Source organism: Aquarana catesbeiana, linkage group LG04, assembly GCF_042186555.1.
Source record: "Aquarana catesbeiana isolate 2022-GZ linkage group LG04, ASM4218655v1, whole genome shotgun sequence".
In the NCBI taxonomy this organism is placed as follows: Eukaryota; Metazoa; Chordata; class Amphibia; order Anura; family Ranidae; genus Aquarana; species Aquarana catesbeiana.
In genome coordinates this window covers 195701607-195720950 of record NC_133327.1, presented here as the reverse complement: position 1 = coordinate 195720950, position 19344 = coordinate 195701607, and the positions used below count along the sequence as shown (strand labels likewise).

At 41.8% G+C, this 19344-nt stretch overlaps 1 protein-coding gene across 1 annotated transcript in view; it reads right to left on the bottom strand.

The window, feature by feature from the left end:
- The window catches only part of LOC141141456 (vomeronasal type-2 receptor 1-like), an 85375-nt gene extending 66251 nt beyond the window's left edge, over window positions 1–19124 (bottom strand). Inside the window, exon 1 of the mRNA XM_073629084.1 lies at window positions 18880–19124. Within this exon, the coding sequence (XP_073485185.1) occupies window positions 18880–19124 (245 nt within the window). The remainder of the gene's footprint in view (window positions 1–18879) is intronic.
- Window positions 19125–19344: the final 220 nt, after the last annotated feature.

The following is a 19344-nucleotide window of genomic DNA, read 5'->3' as shown; positions in this document are numbered from 1 at the left end:
CATATACAGACTGATTTTACTACTGTGGGTTTAGTAACACTTTAAGGTGGGCAGCACAATGGCTAGCAGCACTAGGATCGTTGGTTCAAATCCAAATCATGACACTACCTGCACAGAGTTTGTATGTTCTTGGTGTGCCTGTGTGGGTTTCCTCCAGTTTCTTCCGACACTCCAAAGACATGCTGGTAGGTTAATTGGATCCTGTCTAAAATGGCCTTAGTACATGAATGTGAGTTAGGGATCTAAGATTGTAAGCTCTTTTAGGGCAAGGGCTTATGTGAATGTACAATATATTTGTAAAGTGCTGCATAAATTGATGGTGTTATATAAGTACCTGTAATAAAGAAGGTTTCTGGGGTTTAAAAATGCTTTTGTTTTTTTTTTCTATAGTCCTCTGCCTGTTTACTGTCTGCCCAGTGGTCAAATGTTACATATAAAGGATGGATTCAGGTTTAGGTACAATTTTTAAACAGCATACTGCTCTGGTGATACAGCAAATGTAAGTACCCATTTTTTTTCAATCCTGGTTCACTTGTAATATACCCTAGTTTAACCCTTTCTCAGCAAGAGCCGGTTTTGCATTTTCACACACGTTAAAGTGTTAATTTTGAAGGATAGTTAAACCCCCCTACACATTATGTATTTTATAAAAACAGGGACCCTTAAAAATAAAATGGTGGTAGTTGCAATTTTTTGGGTCATGTCATATTTTAGCACGTTTATCAAATGCTTCTGTTCAGTAAAAAAATATGCAAAAGTTCATTTTTGTGCAGACGAACACACATATATTGGCCATTTACGTGGCAAAATATAAAAGATGAGGATGTCAAGTAAATAGATACCAAACATGTTCAGTCTTAAAATTACACGTGCCTGTGAAATGGCAACAAACTTCAGTACCCAAAATTGTACAAAGGCAATGCTGTAAAAGCCCTTACAAGGTCATCAGCTTGGGGTTAATTGTGAATGATGGCCTTAGAATTTATTGCTCTCACTCCACTGTGTGGGGCAATACAGAAGATGTGTTCCATAATGTGCATAATGTGTGTTTTCATAGCTAGGCACCCTTGACGCATGTACTTATGTATGTATGTGCTTGTACATGGGGGAGGGGGGCTTTAAACTTTTTTTGTTTTTATATATTACTTACATTTTTTTAAAGCTAAGTTCACCTTTTGTAAAAGAAAATAATAAATGCACATGGTTTTGCAGGTAGAAAAATGTGCATTTATTATTTTTTTAAACTGCAGCCTGTAAAGCTTTTTACCCGCAGTCAGTAGATTACTGGTACAATCTCAGGCTCCTGCAGACACTTCATACCTCCTGTATGGGCAGACAGTTAATTGCAAGAAGAATCAATGAACTGCAAAAGTGCCCACCAGTGCCTTTGTAGTTCATTGAGAACTACAAGCCATCAGCTGTGGTAGCAGACAGAACTCGTAGTTCATTCATTCACAGATCTGTGGAAATGAACAACGAGGCTGTGTGGATGGATTCATGGGGGATTGGGGGGAGGTGCAGGGACTGGAGCACAGCAACATGTTACATGTTACACCCAGAAAGAAGGACTGTGTTTTTATGGTAGAGATGTCATTGTTTGCAGAATTTCTCAGGTGTAGAATATGTTTCCCGAAAACGTAAAGTGTTTGTTAACCCATATATAAAAAACACTGCCAGCCCCTCTATTACAGCTAGGCATACCACACTGTATATGTCTTTTATAAAAATGAGGTATGTAAATACCTTTTTAGAGCGATCTTCAGGGCTGGCAGTGACCATTTTTATAATTTTTTATTTTTACTAATAGTGGCGGGGGGGGGGGGCGGAGATAGATAGATACAGAACACGGAGCTGACAGGCAGGGAGGGAGGGGGTGAGGGGGAGAGAAGAGAGCAGAACAGGGCTGCGGATATAGAAGGGACGTACGCTAACCACAGTGGTCAGGGCTCAGCAGCCCTGATTATAGTGATCAGAGCAGAGAGGGGGATACAGGAAGTGGCAGGATCAGCCAGTTTTTTTTACAGTTTAATCTGCTTTAAGGGACCAGGATCTCTATTTTTTATTTTATGGGTTAACAAACACTTTAAATACCTTCTCCACATTACCTTTCCTCTATTCTAGAATGTGTATCCTGATACTCTGATCAGCCGGTTGTCTCATGAAGATATTGAAATGTTAATTAGATTATATGACTATATGAATTTGCATATTGCATTATATTATTATATGTATTTGATTGTTTATCAGCTAAAAAAAATAATTTTGCTCAAGTTATGTGTGTACAAATGAATCAGTCTCAGCATTGCACTAAGTTGTCTCTTTATGATGGCAGATCTTTGATCACAGGGTGAATCTAGCCTTTATGCTAGCTAAGGTGAAGTGTGAAATAGCATCTCCTCCAGCTAACATTATAGCCATTCAAATTGCTAACTCCATTAAGCCCTTCATTATAGGGTAAGTTCACCTTTGTTCACTTTTTTTTTCTAAATTCCAGCTCCCCTATGTACCAATAGATCATTCATGTAATTTTTTTGCAAAAATATCAAAGCTTTCCATTAAATCTACATACACGTACTTTACTTGTCTTCAGCCATGTTTCCAGACGTATCCATTTGTAATGTCTTACTTCCTGGTCAGACTGTAGGTCATGACACAGGAAGGGGTTGACCAGCTGACCTCATTAGCACACACCCTGCATCATCCACCCTCCTACTCCCAGCTAAACGTTTTTTAAATGAAATGCAATCAATCAGTGATCACCCTTCTCACTAAATACACAATCAGTTTGCATAGTGTATAGCCATCTTTAGACAAGTACATAGGAAGGAGTGGACAGAAACGCTGTCAAACTCCATTCAGATCTCTGCATAGCGGGAACTTGCATTCCCACATGCGTTTTTTTGGCGGGGGTGGGCGAGGCATTTTGGAGCATTTTCAGTCATCACACATAGGGCAGACCGTCCACCTGAATGGGCTTCCCTACACACAGCAATCGAGAAAGAAAGAGGCTTCCATCACACACAGCAATCGTCCCAAAGAAGTTTCAGAACTGTTTTATAGAGCGGAGCTTGGTGCGTTTTTTACTGTGATTTTTGGTGCAGCACATTTCTGAAATGCAAGGAAACGCACAGATGTGAATGGAGCCTTGTTGTTCTTGTGTTACTGCACCAATTTCACACCCCATTCACATCTAACATAGTGGGAGCCAGGGGCGTTGCTAGCTCTAGAAAAGATCTGGGGCTAGAGCCCATAGCAGCGAAGTAAAGAAAGTCATATGCTTGGGTGGGCATATACATGTATAGGATATACGTGTGTGTATGTATATATGTATATATATATAAATATATATATATATATATATATATATATATATATATATATATATATATATTTATATATATATATATTTATATATATATATATATATATATATATATATATAAAAATATCATTACATATCTAAGTGCGGATTCCCCCTTACATCAGGGTCCCCCGAGAGCCCCCCCAACTTACATCAGGGTCCCCAGAGCCCCCTCTTACATCAGGGTCCCTAGAGAGCCTCCCTACTTACATCAGGGTCCCCAGAGCTCCCCTTACATCAGGGTCCCCAGAGAGTCCTTGGGCTCAGGAGTTGGCTACACAGAGAATGCAGGGCTCAGCTGTGCCCATCTATGCAGCCTCACCAGTGCCCAGCAATGCAGTCTCACCAGTGCCCAGCAATGCAGCCTCACCTGTGCCCAGCAATGTAGCCTCACCAGTGCCCAGCAATGCAGCCTCACCAGTGCCCAGCAATGCAGCCCCCACTGTAGTGTCCACTGTCCCCTGCACCCCACCCCACTGCACCGCCCCCATCCAGCCCTGTGATAATATCTGCGGGCCGGGTGCCCGCATTCAGTGGTGGCGGGCCAGGTGCTGACCCCTGCCCTAGAGACTCAGGGCTATGGGCCCCAGATTCGGGGCTATAGCCTCAATAGCCACCCCCTAGCGACGCCTCTGGTGGGAGCGCACATTTTGTGGCTCGTTTTTCCTGTGACACACAAAGGGCAGCCTGTTGATTTCAATTGGCTGCACTACATGTGGCTTATGAGACATTTTGCCGTTTTGTGGGTTGAGTGTTTTTTACTGTGCATTTTGCAGCATTTGCCCCTTGTTTTTTCACATGACAAAATGTGTGTTTGCTTCTGTGTTTGGTGTGCCGTTAACAATTAATGGCACTGAAAGCACAACTAGTAATTTTAGGTGTATAAACATGGCCATACACTATACAATCTGATTGTACAATCAACTTTAGATTTACCAAATTTATATAATAGGAGGAAACACCTATCTAGCCAATCACTCTGTATCCAATCAGGCAGGCCCTTACACTACATCGTTAATGGTAGATCTAAAGGAGATTGTACAATTAGATTGTATAATATATGGTGAACTTTACAGAACCCAGGAGACCCCTCTCCTGTTTTCAATACTACAGCTCTATCCACATAGACTGTTATCTCATCTCTCATCTCCTGCACACTTCAAAATGCCAAATGAAAGATCTATGCAAGAATAAACTTAAAGGCTAAGTTCACCTTTGTTCACCTTTTTGTTTTTAAATTCCAGCTCCCCTATGTACCAATAGAGCATTAATGTACTTCTTTTGCAAAAATATCAAAGATTTCCATTGATTCTACAGACACTTACTTCACTGTCCTCATGGATGTTTGTACAATCAGATTGTATAGAGTATGGCCATGTTTATACACCTAAAATTACTAGTTGCGCTTTCAGTGCCATTAATTGTTATTGGCACACCAAACACAGAAGCAAACACACATTTTGCCATGTGAAAAAACGAGTGGCAAATGCTGCAAAACGCACAGTAAAAAACATGCAACCCACAAAACGCCAACATGTCCCATAAGCCACATATAGCACAGCCCATTTAAATCAACGGGCTGCCCTATGCGTGTCACAGGAAAAACGAGCCACAAAAGGTTCACTCCCACTATGCTAGATGTGAATGGGGCCTGAAAGTGAAATTGGCGCTTTAACACAAGAACAACGAGGCTCCATTCACATCTGTGCATTTCCTTGCATTTCAGAAATGAGCTGCATCAAAAATCACAGTAAAAAACACACCAAGCTCCACGCTAAAAAAATGTTCTGAAACTTCTTTGGGGTGATTGCTGTGTGTAGGGCAGCCATTTCAGGTGGATGAGCTTCCCTATGTGTGATGAGTGAAAATGCTCCAAAATGCACCGACCCCCCGCTAAAAACCTAAAAAAAACGCATTTGTGGGAATGCGAATTCCCGCTATGCAGGGATGTGAATGGGGCTTGACAGCTGAGTGTTTCTGTCCACTCCCTCCTATGTACTTGTATAAAGATGACCATAGACTGTGCAATTGGATTGTATATTGTGTATTTAGTGAGAAGAGTGATCACTGATTGATTGCATTTCATTTAAAAAATGTGCACCTAGGAATGGGTGATAGGTGGGAGGGTGGATGATGCAGGGTGTGTGCTAATGAGGTCAGCTGGTCAACTCCTTCCTGTGTCATGACCTATAGTCTGATCAGAAAGTTAGACATTACAAATGGATACATCTAGAAACATGGAGGGGGACAAGTAAAGTACGTGTCTGTAGATTTAAGATTGTAGATTGGAAAGCGTTGATATTTTTTCAAAAAAAGTACATGAATGCTACATTGGTACATAGGGGAGCTGGAATTTAGAAGAAACAAAAAGTGAACAAAGGTGAACTTACCTTTTAACTTTTATTCATATGACAATGATCTGCCATGATTAAACATACAACTTTGAGCAATAATGGATTCTTGAAAATAATCAAAATTTTTGCAGGTAATTTCTCTTCTAACAAAAACTTGACTAAGAAATGTTGACTATTCAGATGTAAGGTAAATTAGTAGGCACTCTTCTTTCCTTTTGGCAAGTAAATGAACTGTAATATTTAGATTTTGATAAACTTCAGGGACACGAACAGCAAATAAAAAAAAAAATGTCTGCTTGAGCTGCTAACATCACATTCAAGACCCTTTTCTGCTCTATCCAAAATGAAAAAAAAAAAAAGAAGGGTTTAGATACACTTCAGGAGCAGCAATGCCACTACCAGTAAAAATGAGCAAGAGTACCTTCACTGCCCTCAAAAAAGTGTGCAGTAAGGTAGTCAAAGAATGCCATTTTCCATTACAGGCATCTTGGACAGGTGTTAGCATCATGACAACTGACCTTTGAAAGTATTTAAAAGATAAACATGGCAGAATTGACAGGTACCCATTCCCACTTCCGCTCGCATCGCAGTTCTCCTTTCCCTGACCATTCAGCAGCCGCAGCGTGACTCGTGTATGCGCAGTGCACACCTGGATGTGAAGGTGCAAGCTGTCATAGCCGGGTGCCCAAAGTTAAAATGCCGGCTCTGGGGAGAGGAGAGGGAGAGAAGCGAGGGTTCGGGTGACCACATCGATGGATTACGGGACAGGTGAGAGTGTGTTTATTAAAAGTCACACTTTTTGTAGCTGCTGACTTTTATTAAACACAAAAAGGACTGGAGCTCCACTTTAACACTTTCCAATAACAAAGCTCACCTTAAAGAGGGTTGAGATGACCCTTCTCTTGATTTGGGACTGCAGCAGGCTGATATCCAATTCAATCTTCTTGTACTTGTGCATAGGCCAATCCCTGCCTCACCTGCCTTACCTGCACCATGCTGCAAACATCTTGTGCACCCCTCCCATGACACACAAAAGACAAAAGGGTCCAGGCAAAGAGCAAAGGTTTATTCCTTACATTCTCTAGTGGGGAGCCTTTAACCCTTTCGCTGCCAGAGACATTTTTTTTTGGGGGGGGGGTGCACTCATATTAAAATAAAAATGTTTTTTGTTAAAATATAAAAGATGTATGGAAGGATCTGCACACTGACCGGTCTGGTCAGTGTCAGCACTCCGCTCAACTGGGCTTCAGTACAGACGAATGGGGTATGAGCTATTTGTCTGTACTACTGAAGGGGGCAGCAGGTAGGCATTCTGCACAGCATGTTTAGGCTGCCATCCCCCCCCCACCAGACTGAATAAGGTGCCGTCTGGGGCAAAAGTCTTAGGTTGCCTCATTGAGACATATGATTAAGGCTGCATTCACACCTGAACGTTTCAAAGTCACATGTTTTTACCGCGATTTTGCCAAGTTTTTGTAGAGGTCACCAATGTAAGAGCAGAAAAACGCCTGAAATTGGACGAAAGAAGCTCATGTTCTTTTTTGAGATTATGGCGTATTTCAGGCGTTTTGCTTCAGGTGACAAAACGCTCAGAAGTGAACAGGTGCCATTGAAATAAATGGGATTTTGCTTGTTGGGCGTTTTTCAGGCGTTTTTTTTTGGCGTTCTAGCGTTTATGAGCTGAAAATGCCCAGGTGTGAATGCAGCGTAAAAGTAAATGCTAATGAAATTAAGCTGTTTTTCTGGGGCTAACAATGTTAACTGGAGGGGGACACCATTTCATACTTCGCCTCAGGCAGCAAAAAGGCTAGGATCATTCCTGTATAAACTGAAACAGGAAGATATCAATCTTGATGGTAGGCCCTGACCAAAGGCAGTATTGGATTTCTCAGAATGCTGGAAGACACAATGTAATAGGATAGTGTGTCCATTCTGCTGACAGGGTGCTTGGGCTCTTTCTTAAGCCTTTTGCATCTGTTTTATTAATTTATTTTCCAGGAAATATAGCTTCATCACTGCAATAGACATCTAATGGGTCCTAATAGAAGGCATCAGGAGTGGAAATTATGTGGCCAGAAGGATATAGCTAATGGTAAGGCTGCCTTTCTGGCACAGTTTTCAGAGAGCTTGATCTGGGAAGGGACACTTTATTACCATATAACACTTCCTGATTATGCATATTATATGCAAAATGCATTGAGGCTAGTGGAGCGACACTGACGTCACATCCTGCCCCTGACCTGCACCACAATCGAGGCTTGGACCACACACCCCGGCTTCCTAGTACGGAGCGGCAAATGAGTGCTGGATTGTTGGATAGACTTAGCGCTGGCCTAACGGCACCCCTAAATATGAGTGCATACATATTTTATGTTTTAAAGTCTACTACATTTTTGGAATATTTCACAATGATGGCCATTTATTTTGCATGAGTACATGAGAGGAGGAATATCGCTGTATCTGCTGGGGTATCTTCAGAATAACCCATACAGAGATTTGAAAGATCCATGTACTAATCAGGCTCTTATTTTACCGTGATTTGGTGAGTGTAAGTTTTGGAAGGTGGTGGCGTATCACGGGTGATTGGGTGAATCATCACTAGATGATCCACTACTGGCACAGAGAAACTTCTTTTAAGCACTGTTATTGGGACTATAGAACACAATTTGTTTACAAGCAGGTGTAACAGTGGTGTTGGACTATTTAACCATTTCCCGCCCGCGCTATAGCCGAATGACCGCTGCAGCTGGGAGGCCGTCGTATGACATCCTCCCGTGCTCGAGTGTGGTCTGCGCACCCCCTGCAGGGCACGCGCGGCACGATCTGTGATAAGTCAAAGAGTCTCAGCTGATCACAGATCGGAGTAAGGGGTCGATCCCGACCCTTTACCACGTGATCAGCTTTAAGCCAATGACAGCTGATTATGTGATGTAAACAGAGCTGGTAATCAGCTATTTTTTCTCCTGACGCTGATAGCGTCAGGAGAAAAAAAACAGCCGATCACCGGCGGCTGTCAGAGGGACATTGGTCCCGATCGAGGAGAGCAGCTGCTGCCTCATCTGTGCCCACCTGTGCCACCTGTCAGTGCCACCTACCAGTGCCCACCAGTGCCACCTACCAGTGCCCACCAGTGCCATCTATCAGTGCCCACAGTGCCACCTATCAATGCCACCTATCAGTGCCTCATCACCAGTGTTGCCTATCAGTGTTACCTACCAGTGCCCATCAGTGCCACCTATCAGTGCAATCTATCAGTGCTACCTATCAATGCCCATCAGTGCCACCCATCAGGGCCCATCAGTGCCGCCTATCAGTGCCCATCAGTGCAGCCCATCAGTGCAGCCTATCAGTGCCCATCAGTGCAGCCTCATCAGTGCATATCAATGAAGGAGAAAAATTACTTGTTTGCAAAATTTTTTAACAACTATTACATTTTTCAAAATGTTCCTTTTTTTTTTTGTTTGTTTAGCAAAAAATAAAAACCCCAATAGTGATTAAATACCACCAAAAGAAAGCTCTATTTGTGTCAAAAAAATGCAAAAAATTTAATTTGGCTACAGTGTTGCATGACCGCGCAATTTTCATTCAAAGTGCGAACGCTGAAAATTGGACTGGGCAGGAGGGGGGTTTAAGTGCCCAGTAAGCAAGTGGTTAAAAATTCGCTGTACATTGATTGTTTGTTGTATATTTTGTTGATTGGAGCACAAAATATTTGCATATAGGTTGGCGCAGTTATCTATATATATGTTGTTTGGTGACCAGAACTGGACGGAATACTCCAGATGCGGCCGAACCAGAGTTTTTTTTAAATGGCAGGATTATCGTTTTATCTCTGGAGTAAATCCCCTTTTAATGCATGCCAATATTCTGCTAGCTTTGCTTGTTGCAGCTTGGCATTGCATGCTATTGCTCAGTCTTCTATTAGGACCCCCAGATCCTTCTCCATTCTGGAATTCCCCAGGGGTCCTCCCCCTAGTGAGTAACTTGCATTTATATTTTTAACCCCCAAGTGCAATTTACCTTACATTTTTCAATGTTAAACCTCATTTGTCAACTAGTTGCCCACCCCATTAATTTATTCAGGTCCTCTTGTATGGTTTCTATATCCTGCTGTGATGCTATTGCCCTACTTATTTTTGTGTCATCAGCAAACACTGAGATTGAGTTATTTATCCCATCCTTTATATCATTTATAAATAAATAAAAAATAGTTGGTTCCTGGACAGAGTCTTGGGGTACCCCACTAACCACTCTAGACCATTCTGAGTACACGTTATTTATCACCACCCTTTGGACACGCCCCTGTAGCCAATTTTTTATCCAAGAACAAACCCTATGGTCCATACCCACAGACCTCAGTTTGTAGATTAAACGTTTGTAGGGGACTGTATCAAGAGCTTTTACAAAATCCAGATACACCACATCAACTGGCGTACCTTTGTCCATATGGCAACTTTCTCATAGAATGTTAACAGGTTGGTTTGGCAAGAACGACTTTTTGTAAACCCATGCTGATTACTACTAATGATACTGTTTTCATCAGCAAATTCTTGGATTTGGTCCTTTATCATCCCCTCAAATAGTTAGTTTACAAACTACTGATGTTAGACTGACATTAACCATAAGCATATACACGCACCCCATTATGGAAATAATATGAGCTTTACATATTAAAATATTAATACAAAATTGTACATACAGTACGTCGAATGTACAAGCAGGTAATATCAGCAAATGGTCCAACAGAGGGGTTTTGGTGGAATTGTGCACATTTACCCAGATATATATAGCTATTAATAAAAGATACCCCCCAAATGAATGTAGCAGCAAAGTCCATTTGTAGGGGCCCCTGTGGATGATTGTCATATGTCTTGATGCCGAAGACCTGAAGACAAGATCAGGAATGATGGGGAGATCCTCTAACTGTTGTCCAACTGGCTTGGAACGCAGCTTCTCACCAGCAAAAACCGTGGTATAATACTGGCACTCAGAGCCAGCCTATTTACTCTGCTTCTTAGTCCCTAGTAGCTTCTAATCTGTAATGCAGCCAAAGAGCTAACTACCAGAAGTGGCCACAGGGTCTATCTAGCCTATGTTTGTTACTGAGCCCTAAGCTAAAACTAGATATAGAATCCTAGACCAGAAGGGACAGGGTTAACTGAAAAAGCAGGAGCTACATATAAACTCTATTGTAATAAACAGGTTCACCTACTAACAAACAGCAAGTTGACCACTACAAATGCACAGTAGGGTTGATTTACTAAAATTGGAGAGTGCAAAATCTGATGCAGCTGTGCATGGTAGCCAATCAGCTTTTACCTTCAGCGTGCTCAATTAAAGGGGTTGTAAACCCTCATTTTTTTTTTTTATTTTTTAAGTAACAAACATGTCATACTTACCTCCACTGTGCAGTTCGTTTTGCACAGAGTGGCCCCAAACCTCCTCTTCTGGGGTCCCGCAGCGCTGGTGGCTCCTCCCCGTATCGAGTGTCCACATAGGAGAAGTGCTCTCCTTGGTGGACACTCATGCGAGTGCGCTTCTGAGTCCCGCATCTGTGTCCATTCACACAGAATGCAGGACTCGGCCCTGCCCCCCTGCGCTGCTATCAATCTATCCAATCGAGACACAAGACACCAGCTACAGATGGTGTGCTTGTTCCCAGACAGAGGATGACAGTGTCCAGGTAAGTAAAGGGGGGGGCTCGGGGGGGGGGGTGCAGCACCAAATAAAACTTTTTCACCTTAATGCATAAAACGCAGGATACTAAAGCAGCTTGGCACTAGAGCAGGAGATGGTAGCAGAGCAGCAGGCAGAGCAAGTCCAGGAAGCAGGTCAAGGTCGGTAACATCAGGGCCGTGCAGTACAAAATCAGCAGACAAAGACAAGTCCAGTAAACAGGCTGAGGTCCGAGAGATGAGATGAGCAGGGTAAATGCAGGAGCAAAGGTAAAGTCTAGGAGAAAGCTGGGTCATACACAGGTAAGCAGGTTTAAAAGATCTGGTCTCAGGAATACAGGTACAAGCTGAAGACCATTCAGCAACTGCTCATGGTGACAGACCAGTTTAAAAAGACCACTAGACACCAAGTACGTACACTAAATCGTATGCGTATGTGCGTGCACGAATGTGAGCACGATGGACTGAAATAGTACTATTGCCTCTTTGCCTAGATGTATTAGCATATAAGCACGTGCACAAACAAAAGCATAAGCCCACACTGTTTTTCTGGTACTAGGAATATAGTTTACCTTACATTCTGTAACAAATAAAGATCAGCACAATTGCAGACAGGTATTACAAGTCAACCATATGTCCTATCTAGATATAAAGAGTCCTTCCTAAGCCACTAGCCAGTGGGGCTACAAACAGTGTTCTGGCAGTGAGGCCCTAGATCAAAGCAAAACAAAGTGCAGTAAATTCAGGCCAAGATGCCTTTCACCACAGTTACACTCCTTGGTCTCAGGTGGTCCCTTAAATGCCGGGCAAGAGGTCACACCACTTTCACAGCACTCCCATTTCAAGCCAGGATTGTTGAATTAAAGCATTTCTTCCTTTCCAGAGCTCTGAATGCCATTGTTTTGTTGCTCTGCCGTATATTTTTCTGCCATTGTAGCTCTTGGCAGTCAGTCTCTTGCTCGGGGTCCCACAGCTCTGTAGAACCACACAGTTCTCTGTCATCCACGGCTCTCCGCTCAAAGCAGTACGGTTCATGTACTGAACAGTACACACAGCAACACCTCCTGACCAGCACCACTAATTCAATTAGTAGCTCAATCTCTTTCATGCAGGCGGGGGTATAAGTCTGCTGTCTCTCTGGGTCCCTGCTCAGTAACACTCAGCACAGCCGCTTGACACAGCTTAGTCCCTGGATGGCCACAGAACTTGGCTCCGCACAGCTGTCAATGATCTAGGGGGAAAACAAATGTTCCTGACTTTACCCTTGGTTAAAAAATGTGTCCCCGAATTCTATCCTACCTTGCTAATAACATCCCCAGCCTGGAAAGCTTCAAGTAATCCAGGAGAACGGGTATGTCTGGTTCCAGGAGTGTCCAAGATTATTGCTGAAGTCACATGCTGATATTACGTGGTCTCCCTAGTATATCCTCTATCGGCTTGTGCAGACTTTGTGGGAGGTAAGAATATGGATTATTTTCTGCCTTGCCCTTGCTTGTGATGGTGACCTGCAGTGAACACCTGGGCCTGCACTCAGGTGTTATGAAACCATACCCCTTTAAGCCCTCTCGCTGTTAGCACAATTGGCCACATGCAACATTTGTTGTGGGGCAATTTGCATGTCACTATTATTCTCACCCCTGCTCCATCCCCGATTCACCCCAATAAAAGTGGGCATGATCAGTGGGGTGTCCCGGGATTTAATCTGGCCATCTTACTGTACAGCTCCCTGCAACTCGCACACAGCATTCCCCTGCAGTCCAACAGCCTGCAAGTCTCTCTGTTTTGCACATTCCCACCTCTACCTCTCACCACACTGCTCAGTCCTTTTCCATCAGCTCTATGTAGCAGCAGTAGCCCTCCTGGCTATCTCCCAAGAATTCCCAGCTATTCCCTCGAGCTTTGAATTTCCTCCCCCATCCCCTATCGGGTCCAGTGCGAGAGGTCACTTTCTGGCTGCCTAAGCATCCAATCCAAGTCCACCTCTCTTGCCTCTGCTTCTCCCAGCCAAACTTGCCAATCCCACAGCAGGACATATCCAGATTTGTGCAGTATTACAGCATGAACTTTGGCCAAAGTGCAGGAGCTTTCCTATGCAGGGTGACTGGTTTTATATGCTCCTTCCTCTGTAATTTTCTGCAGACATTCGGTAGTGGATGGGCCTGATAGATCCTCATACCTCCCAACTTTCTGAGATGGGAACGGGGGACACCTATAAGTAAAAGTACGAATGCATAGGAAACACCCCCTGCCACACCATCTTAAAGGAGAATTATACCAAAAAAAATTAGATAAACCCACAAGTGCTTTTTTTTACCACTACTATTCCTTTATATTGGCTTTTGGAATTTACAAATGCAGCAATTTAGAAATTGGATGAAAGGTTTAGTACTGGGAAACACTTTTTGAAATATAAAAAGTGCATTTTATATACAATTATATTGATCAGACCAAAATGTGGGACAAATGAGGAGGAAAGAGGGACAGAGGGACATTGTTCCAAATCAGGGACAGTCCTTCCAAATCAGGGACAGTTGGGAGCTATGAATCCTCAGCACAGATCTGCTCTCTGCACAGGCTATGTGCAGCATGGTAATGATGTGATTGCTATTTTTACAAGGTAATATCTGGGCTTTCAAGGTCATTTGGTTCATTCTAACAAAGTGTATAAAAAGTGCAAAGTTGTTTTGCCCATAGTTGAGCTTTAATTCCATTATCACTGTTGCTTTGCCTAAATTGTAACTTAGTACATGTTTGCTTTAACCCGGAGAACAAAAGCATTGCAAAAATCCAACACTAATGCATTCTAATTAAATATACTGTAAATATACAGTTTTACAACTTCTACCAAGTATGGCTACATGCACATGGGCACATTTGTCCATGCAGAATATAGACACGGCATATTTCTGTTGTCCCAGGTATCGTAGAGCTACATACAGTTGCCCATAGCCATGAATGGATGAAAGCGGCTGTACGCAGGTATTTGCGTAAAGTAGTGGACGCACACAGACATAATGTACTAAATGCACTTTAAGCGCAGTTGGTGCATTACTTTTGATCTCATGCACTACTTTTTGCAAATAGCTGTGTAAAGCCTCCGTCACCCATTCTTGACTATGAGCAACTGTAAGTAGCTCTAGGATACCCGGGACACCAGAAATACACTTAAGGGTTGATATACCAAAACTGGAGAGCACAAAATCTGGTGCAGCTGTGCATGGTAATTAATCAGGTGCTAACTTCAGCTTGTTCAATTAGGATGTGACAAGAAAACCTGAAACCTGATTGGTTTCTATGCAGAGCTACACCAGATTTAGCACTTTCCTGTTTTAGTAAATCGACTGCAGTATCTTTACAATGCATGGGCAAATGCACCCACCAGCATGTAGTCTAAGTAAAAAATGAAGGAATATATTGCAATTTGATTGTTTTATTAAAAGATCAATGTGAATATCTAAGGGAGCTAGGGAGGAGGTGGAATCCTTATGGGTAGAGCCCCAAAGGCATGAAGCTAAGGGGAAAATAATACTGGGAGTATGCTATAGGCCCCCTAACCTGAGGGAGACAAATCTCCTATCACAATTTGGATTAGCAGCAAGGATGGGAAGTGTTATCATAATGGGGAATTTTAACTATCCAGACATAGACTGGGTGGAGGGAACTGCGCATTCATCTAAGGCTCGCCAGTTCCTAAATGTCTTGCAGGACAATTTTATGGGTCAGATGGTAGATGCACCAACTAGAAATAAAGCATTACTGGATCTACTGATTACCAACACTACAGACCTGATCACGGATGTGGAAATACGGGGCAATTTAGGTAACAGCGATCACAGGTCAATTGGCTTCAGTATAAATCACACAAGTAGGAAACATAAGGGGAATACAAAGACACTGAATTTCAAAAGAGCCAACTTCCCTAAACTACGAACCTTGCATAAATTGGGATAAGATATTAGGAACAAAGAACACGGAGGAGAGATGGGTTTGCTTTAAGAGCATATTAAATAAGGGCATTAGCCAATGCATCCCATTGGGTAATAAATTTAAAAGAGCGAACAAAAGTCCTGGAGGGCTTAACTCCAATGTAAAAATACATATAAAAGCAAAGGAGAAGGCCTTAAAAAAATTCAAGGTTGAGGGATCATCATCAGCATTCAGACTTTATAAAGAATGCAACAAGAAATGTAAGGGTGCAATAAGGACGGCTAAGATAGAACATAAAAGACACATAGCGGAGGAGAGCAAAAAAAATCCCAAGAAATTCTTTAAGTATGTTAACAGTAAAAAAGGGAGGACAGACCATATTGGCCCCATAAAGAATGAGGAAGGACATCTGGTTACAAAGGATGGGGAGATGGCGAAGGTATTGAATTTCTTCTTCTCCTCAGTCTTCACAAGGGAATCAGGGGGCTCCAGTAACCCAAACTGCAGTGTTAATCCTCATGACACATCAAAAGAAGCACCTCCATGGTTAACAGAGGACAGAATTAAAATTAGACTTGGGAAACTTAGCAATAATAAATCACCGGGACCAGGTGGCTTGCACCCGAGGGTACTTAGGGAACTCAGTCAAGTAATTGCCAGACCATTGTTCCTAATTTTTACTGACAGTCTACTGACTGGAATGGTACCAGCTGATTGGAGAAAAGCCAATGTAGCACCAATATTTAAAAAGGGCATAAAATACATTCCTGGGAATTACAGACCAGTTAGCCTAACATCAATAGTATGTAAACTCTTGGAGGGGATGATAAGGGACAACTACATGACAAATGAGGTTCAATGTAGAAAAATGGAAAATAATGCATTTGGGTGGCAAAAATGTGAATGCAATCTATACACTGGGGGGAGAACCTCTGGGGGAATCTAGGATGGAAAAGGACCTGGGGTACTAGTAGATGATAGGCTCAGCAATGGCATGCAATGCCAAGCTGCTGCTAACAAAGCAAACAGAACATTGGCATGCATTAAAAAGGGGATCAACTCCAGAGATAAAACGATAATTCTCCCGCTCTACAAGACTCTGGTCCGGCCTCACCTAGAGTATGCTGTCCAGTTCTGGGCACCAGTCCTCAGGAAGGATGTGCTGGAAATGCAGCGAGTACAAAGAAGGGCAACAAAGCTAATAAATGGTCTGGGGGATATTAGTTATGAGGAAAGGTTGCGAGCACTGAACTTATTCTCTATGGAGAACAGACGCTTGAGAGGGGATATGATTTCAATATACAAATACTATACTGGTGACCCCACAATAGGAATAAAACTTTTTCACTGAAGGGAGTTTAACAAGACTCGTGGCCACTCATTAAAATTAGAAGAAAAGAGGTTTAATCTTAAACTACGTAGAGGGTTCTTTATTGTAAGAGCGGCAAGGATGTGGAATTCCCTTCCACAGGCGGTGGTTTCAGCGGGGGGCATCGATAGCTTCAAGAAACTATTAGATAAGCACCTGAACGACCGCAACATACAGGGATATACAATGTAATACTGACATATAATCACACACATAGGTTGGACTTGATGGACTTGTGTCTTTTTTCAACCTCACCTACTATGTAACTATGTAATGTCATACAGTTCAAGCACAGCTGTTAAGCTGAGATGATACAGAGGGATTCTTATAAACAAGGATGAGGGAAGTAGCTCATCTCACTGTAATTGAGGGTTGCACACCTTAATTATAAATTGCAGCTAGCAGGCCTAAATCTCAACTGAATATCACAGCTGCCGTAACTCCGTATGTCAATGTAGATGAAATAAAATAATATGATAACATTTACCATAAAGTTATTGTAACTTGCTGATCTTTCAATTCCAGTAAGGTGCACACATAAAGATTAAAATACCTATTATATTATCCGCATTTGCTAAATGGGAATACAGGGCTTCTTTTAATAAACAATGCAAAAAACTGTGATGGCCAGTAGCACATCGCAACAAATGTTTTTGCAGCTTCCAAGAATAGAAAACTCAAAAGAATCATTATTTGTATGTTCAACACACACTACAATCCAAATTGTGACCTTTACCATACACATTGAGCATCAGTGTGGGATTTGTTCAGGGTTCACATTTGCAATGTGCACATACATCTCCATACTCATGTGACCTTCAATGCAGGTGTAGTACCATTATGAATGATCTTTGTTCTTGTTTATTTCATTTTGTGGATCAGGCTCAATATCTTTCTCGACAAACTGCTCAGTGTCCTACATCTAAGCTATACATTTTGGCAATGCAGTTGTGATAAGTACACACATTAATCTCAGCTTCTCAAAGCCTAATTTTCAGTCACTTGAACTAGTTGACTTCCAGAACCTGCTCTTTGCAACACCTCAGCAAAGACTAATCACAGGAGTCCCTGTCGGCTCTGTGATTCTTGTTTGAAACTTTGGAAATTTCCTTGTAAGATACAGTTGGTCAAGTTTCAGAGTATACTGTATATATATATAGGTATGTAAAACAGGTCCAGTCAATCATTTTAATTATAAAACAATGTGACAATTACATACACATTATAGGACCCTACAGAAAAATCTAGATTTAATAAAACTGAGATTAGGGAAAAGAGGTAAGCATGTGCTTACTTCAAGGAGTGGATTGGGGTGCTTTAAAAAACAAGATATTCTCTGAAAAGATTTAGTTGTTTGAAGAAGGCACAGGTTCATTTCTTCGAAGAACTGTGCCTTCCCACAATGAGAAACCCTTCACAATATTACTTTCGTATGTAATGCCTGGACAACAAACCTATTATTTTTATCTAAAAAGTATAAGCCAAATGCTATTGTAACCAATGTATTATTATACTCACATACTGTATTGCCCTCCTTTGATATTGGGTTTGATAGTAGAGTTACACAGTCATTGGCATTAATGTAATAGTGGCATTACTATTATAACTGTGTACCTATGCTTTTTTTGTGACAGTAGCAAACAGTATATAGCATGATACATGGTATATTACTGGTACAAAAGATCTGATGTGCTTAAAAGTAAATGTGGTTTCTCGTTAAAAGGGAAATCATAAAAAACCCAAAAGTATGATGTAGAGATAGTTGAAAACTACTCATCCAAGCTGGAGCAAGGAGGAATGATGAAGTAAGAAATTCACTTATCCATCGCAATTCAACAGGCCAAACTGATTAAACCACAAAACACATGAGTATACAGTATGTTATCCCTGTTCTCTACACAGCCTTACAAAATAGACCTACTGGTACATGAGCGATACAAAACCTGACTAAGATATTTCACTTATGATATTCTAATTCTACAGTGATTGAAGATAACGTAATTTTCAGGCTAAAGATGTATAGCCCCAAATACAATACTGTAAAGTCATATACAATACCAAAATGCCATACTATATTGGACAGAAGAATGGCTAGAGTTAAATTGGTGCTATTTATTAATCTCTTAAAAAAAAAAGTTATAGCTATAACTTTCTTACGTCTTCTTTCATCGAGATCAGAAAAAATAGACTCACCCCTCACACTTTGGAGACTTGGGCTCCTCCATATCTGTGTCATTGGTCAGTATGGTCCTTTGGTGAAAAGGAAACAGTCCTCCAATGATCAGCTTATGGTTTGTAGATTCTACAAAACCATGTAGATCAAACTTCCCTATCAATCTGCACTCCTGAGCCTGCACATGGTCTACAAATTGGTCCTGTAGGCAGATGGCCAAGGCGAAAAGTAAGCAGAACATCTTGCTGTCCTTTAGAATGAACATTTTGTTGGTTGTGGTGATGACAAGCACAAATAGAGCCAATGTCAGAGATGATCAATTTAGGTCCAGTAGCTAGCCTAGTAATAGAGGCTTGTTTTCAGTTATTGACCTGTGAAGGCGTAGGATAATCCAGGGGAGGTTGGCAGATGCTGAATCACACATAACATGGTGCATTTGTCAGTCAGGTAAGGAAAGCTTTGCTGTCAGCAACTAGTGAATCTGC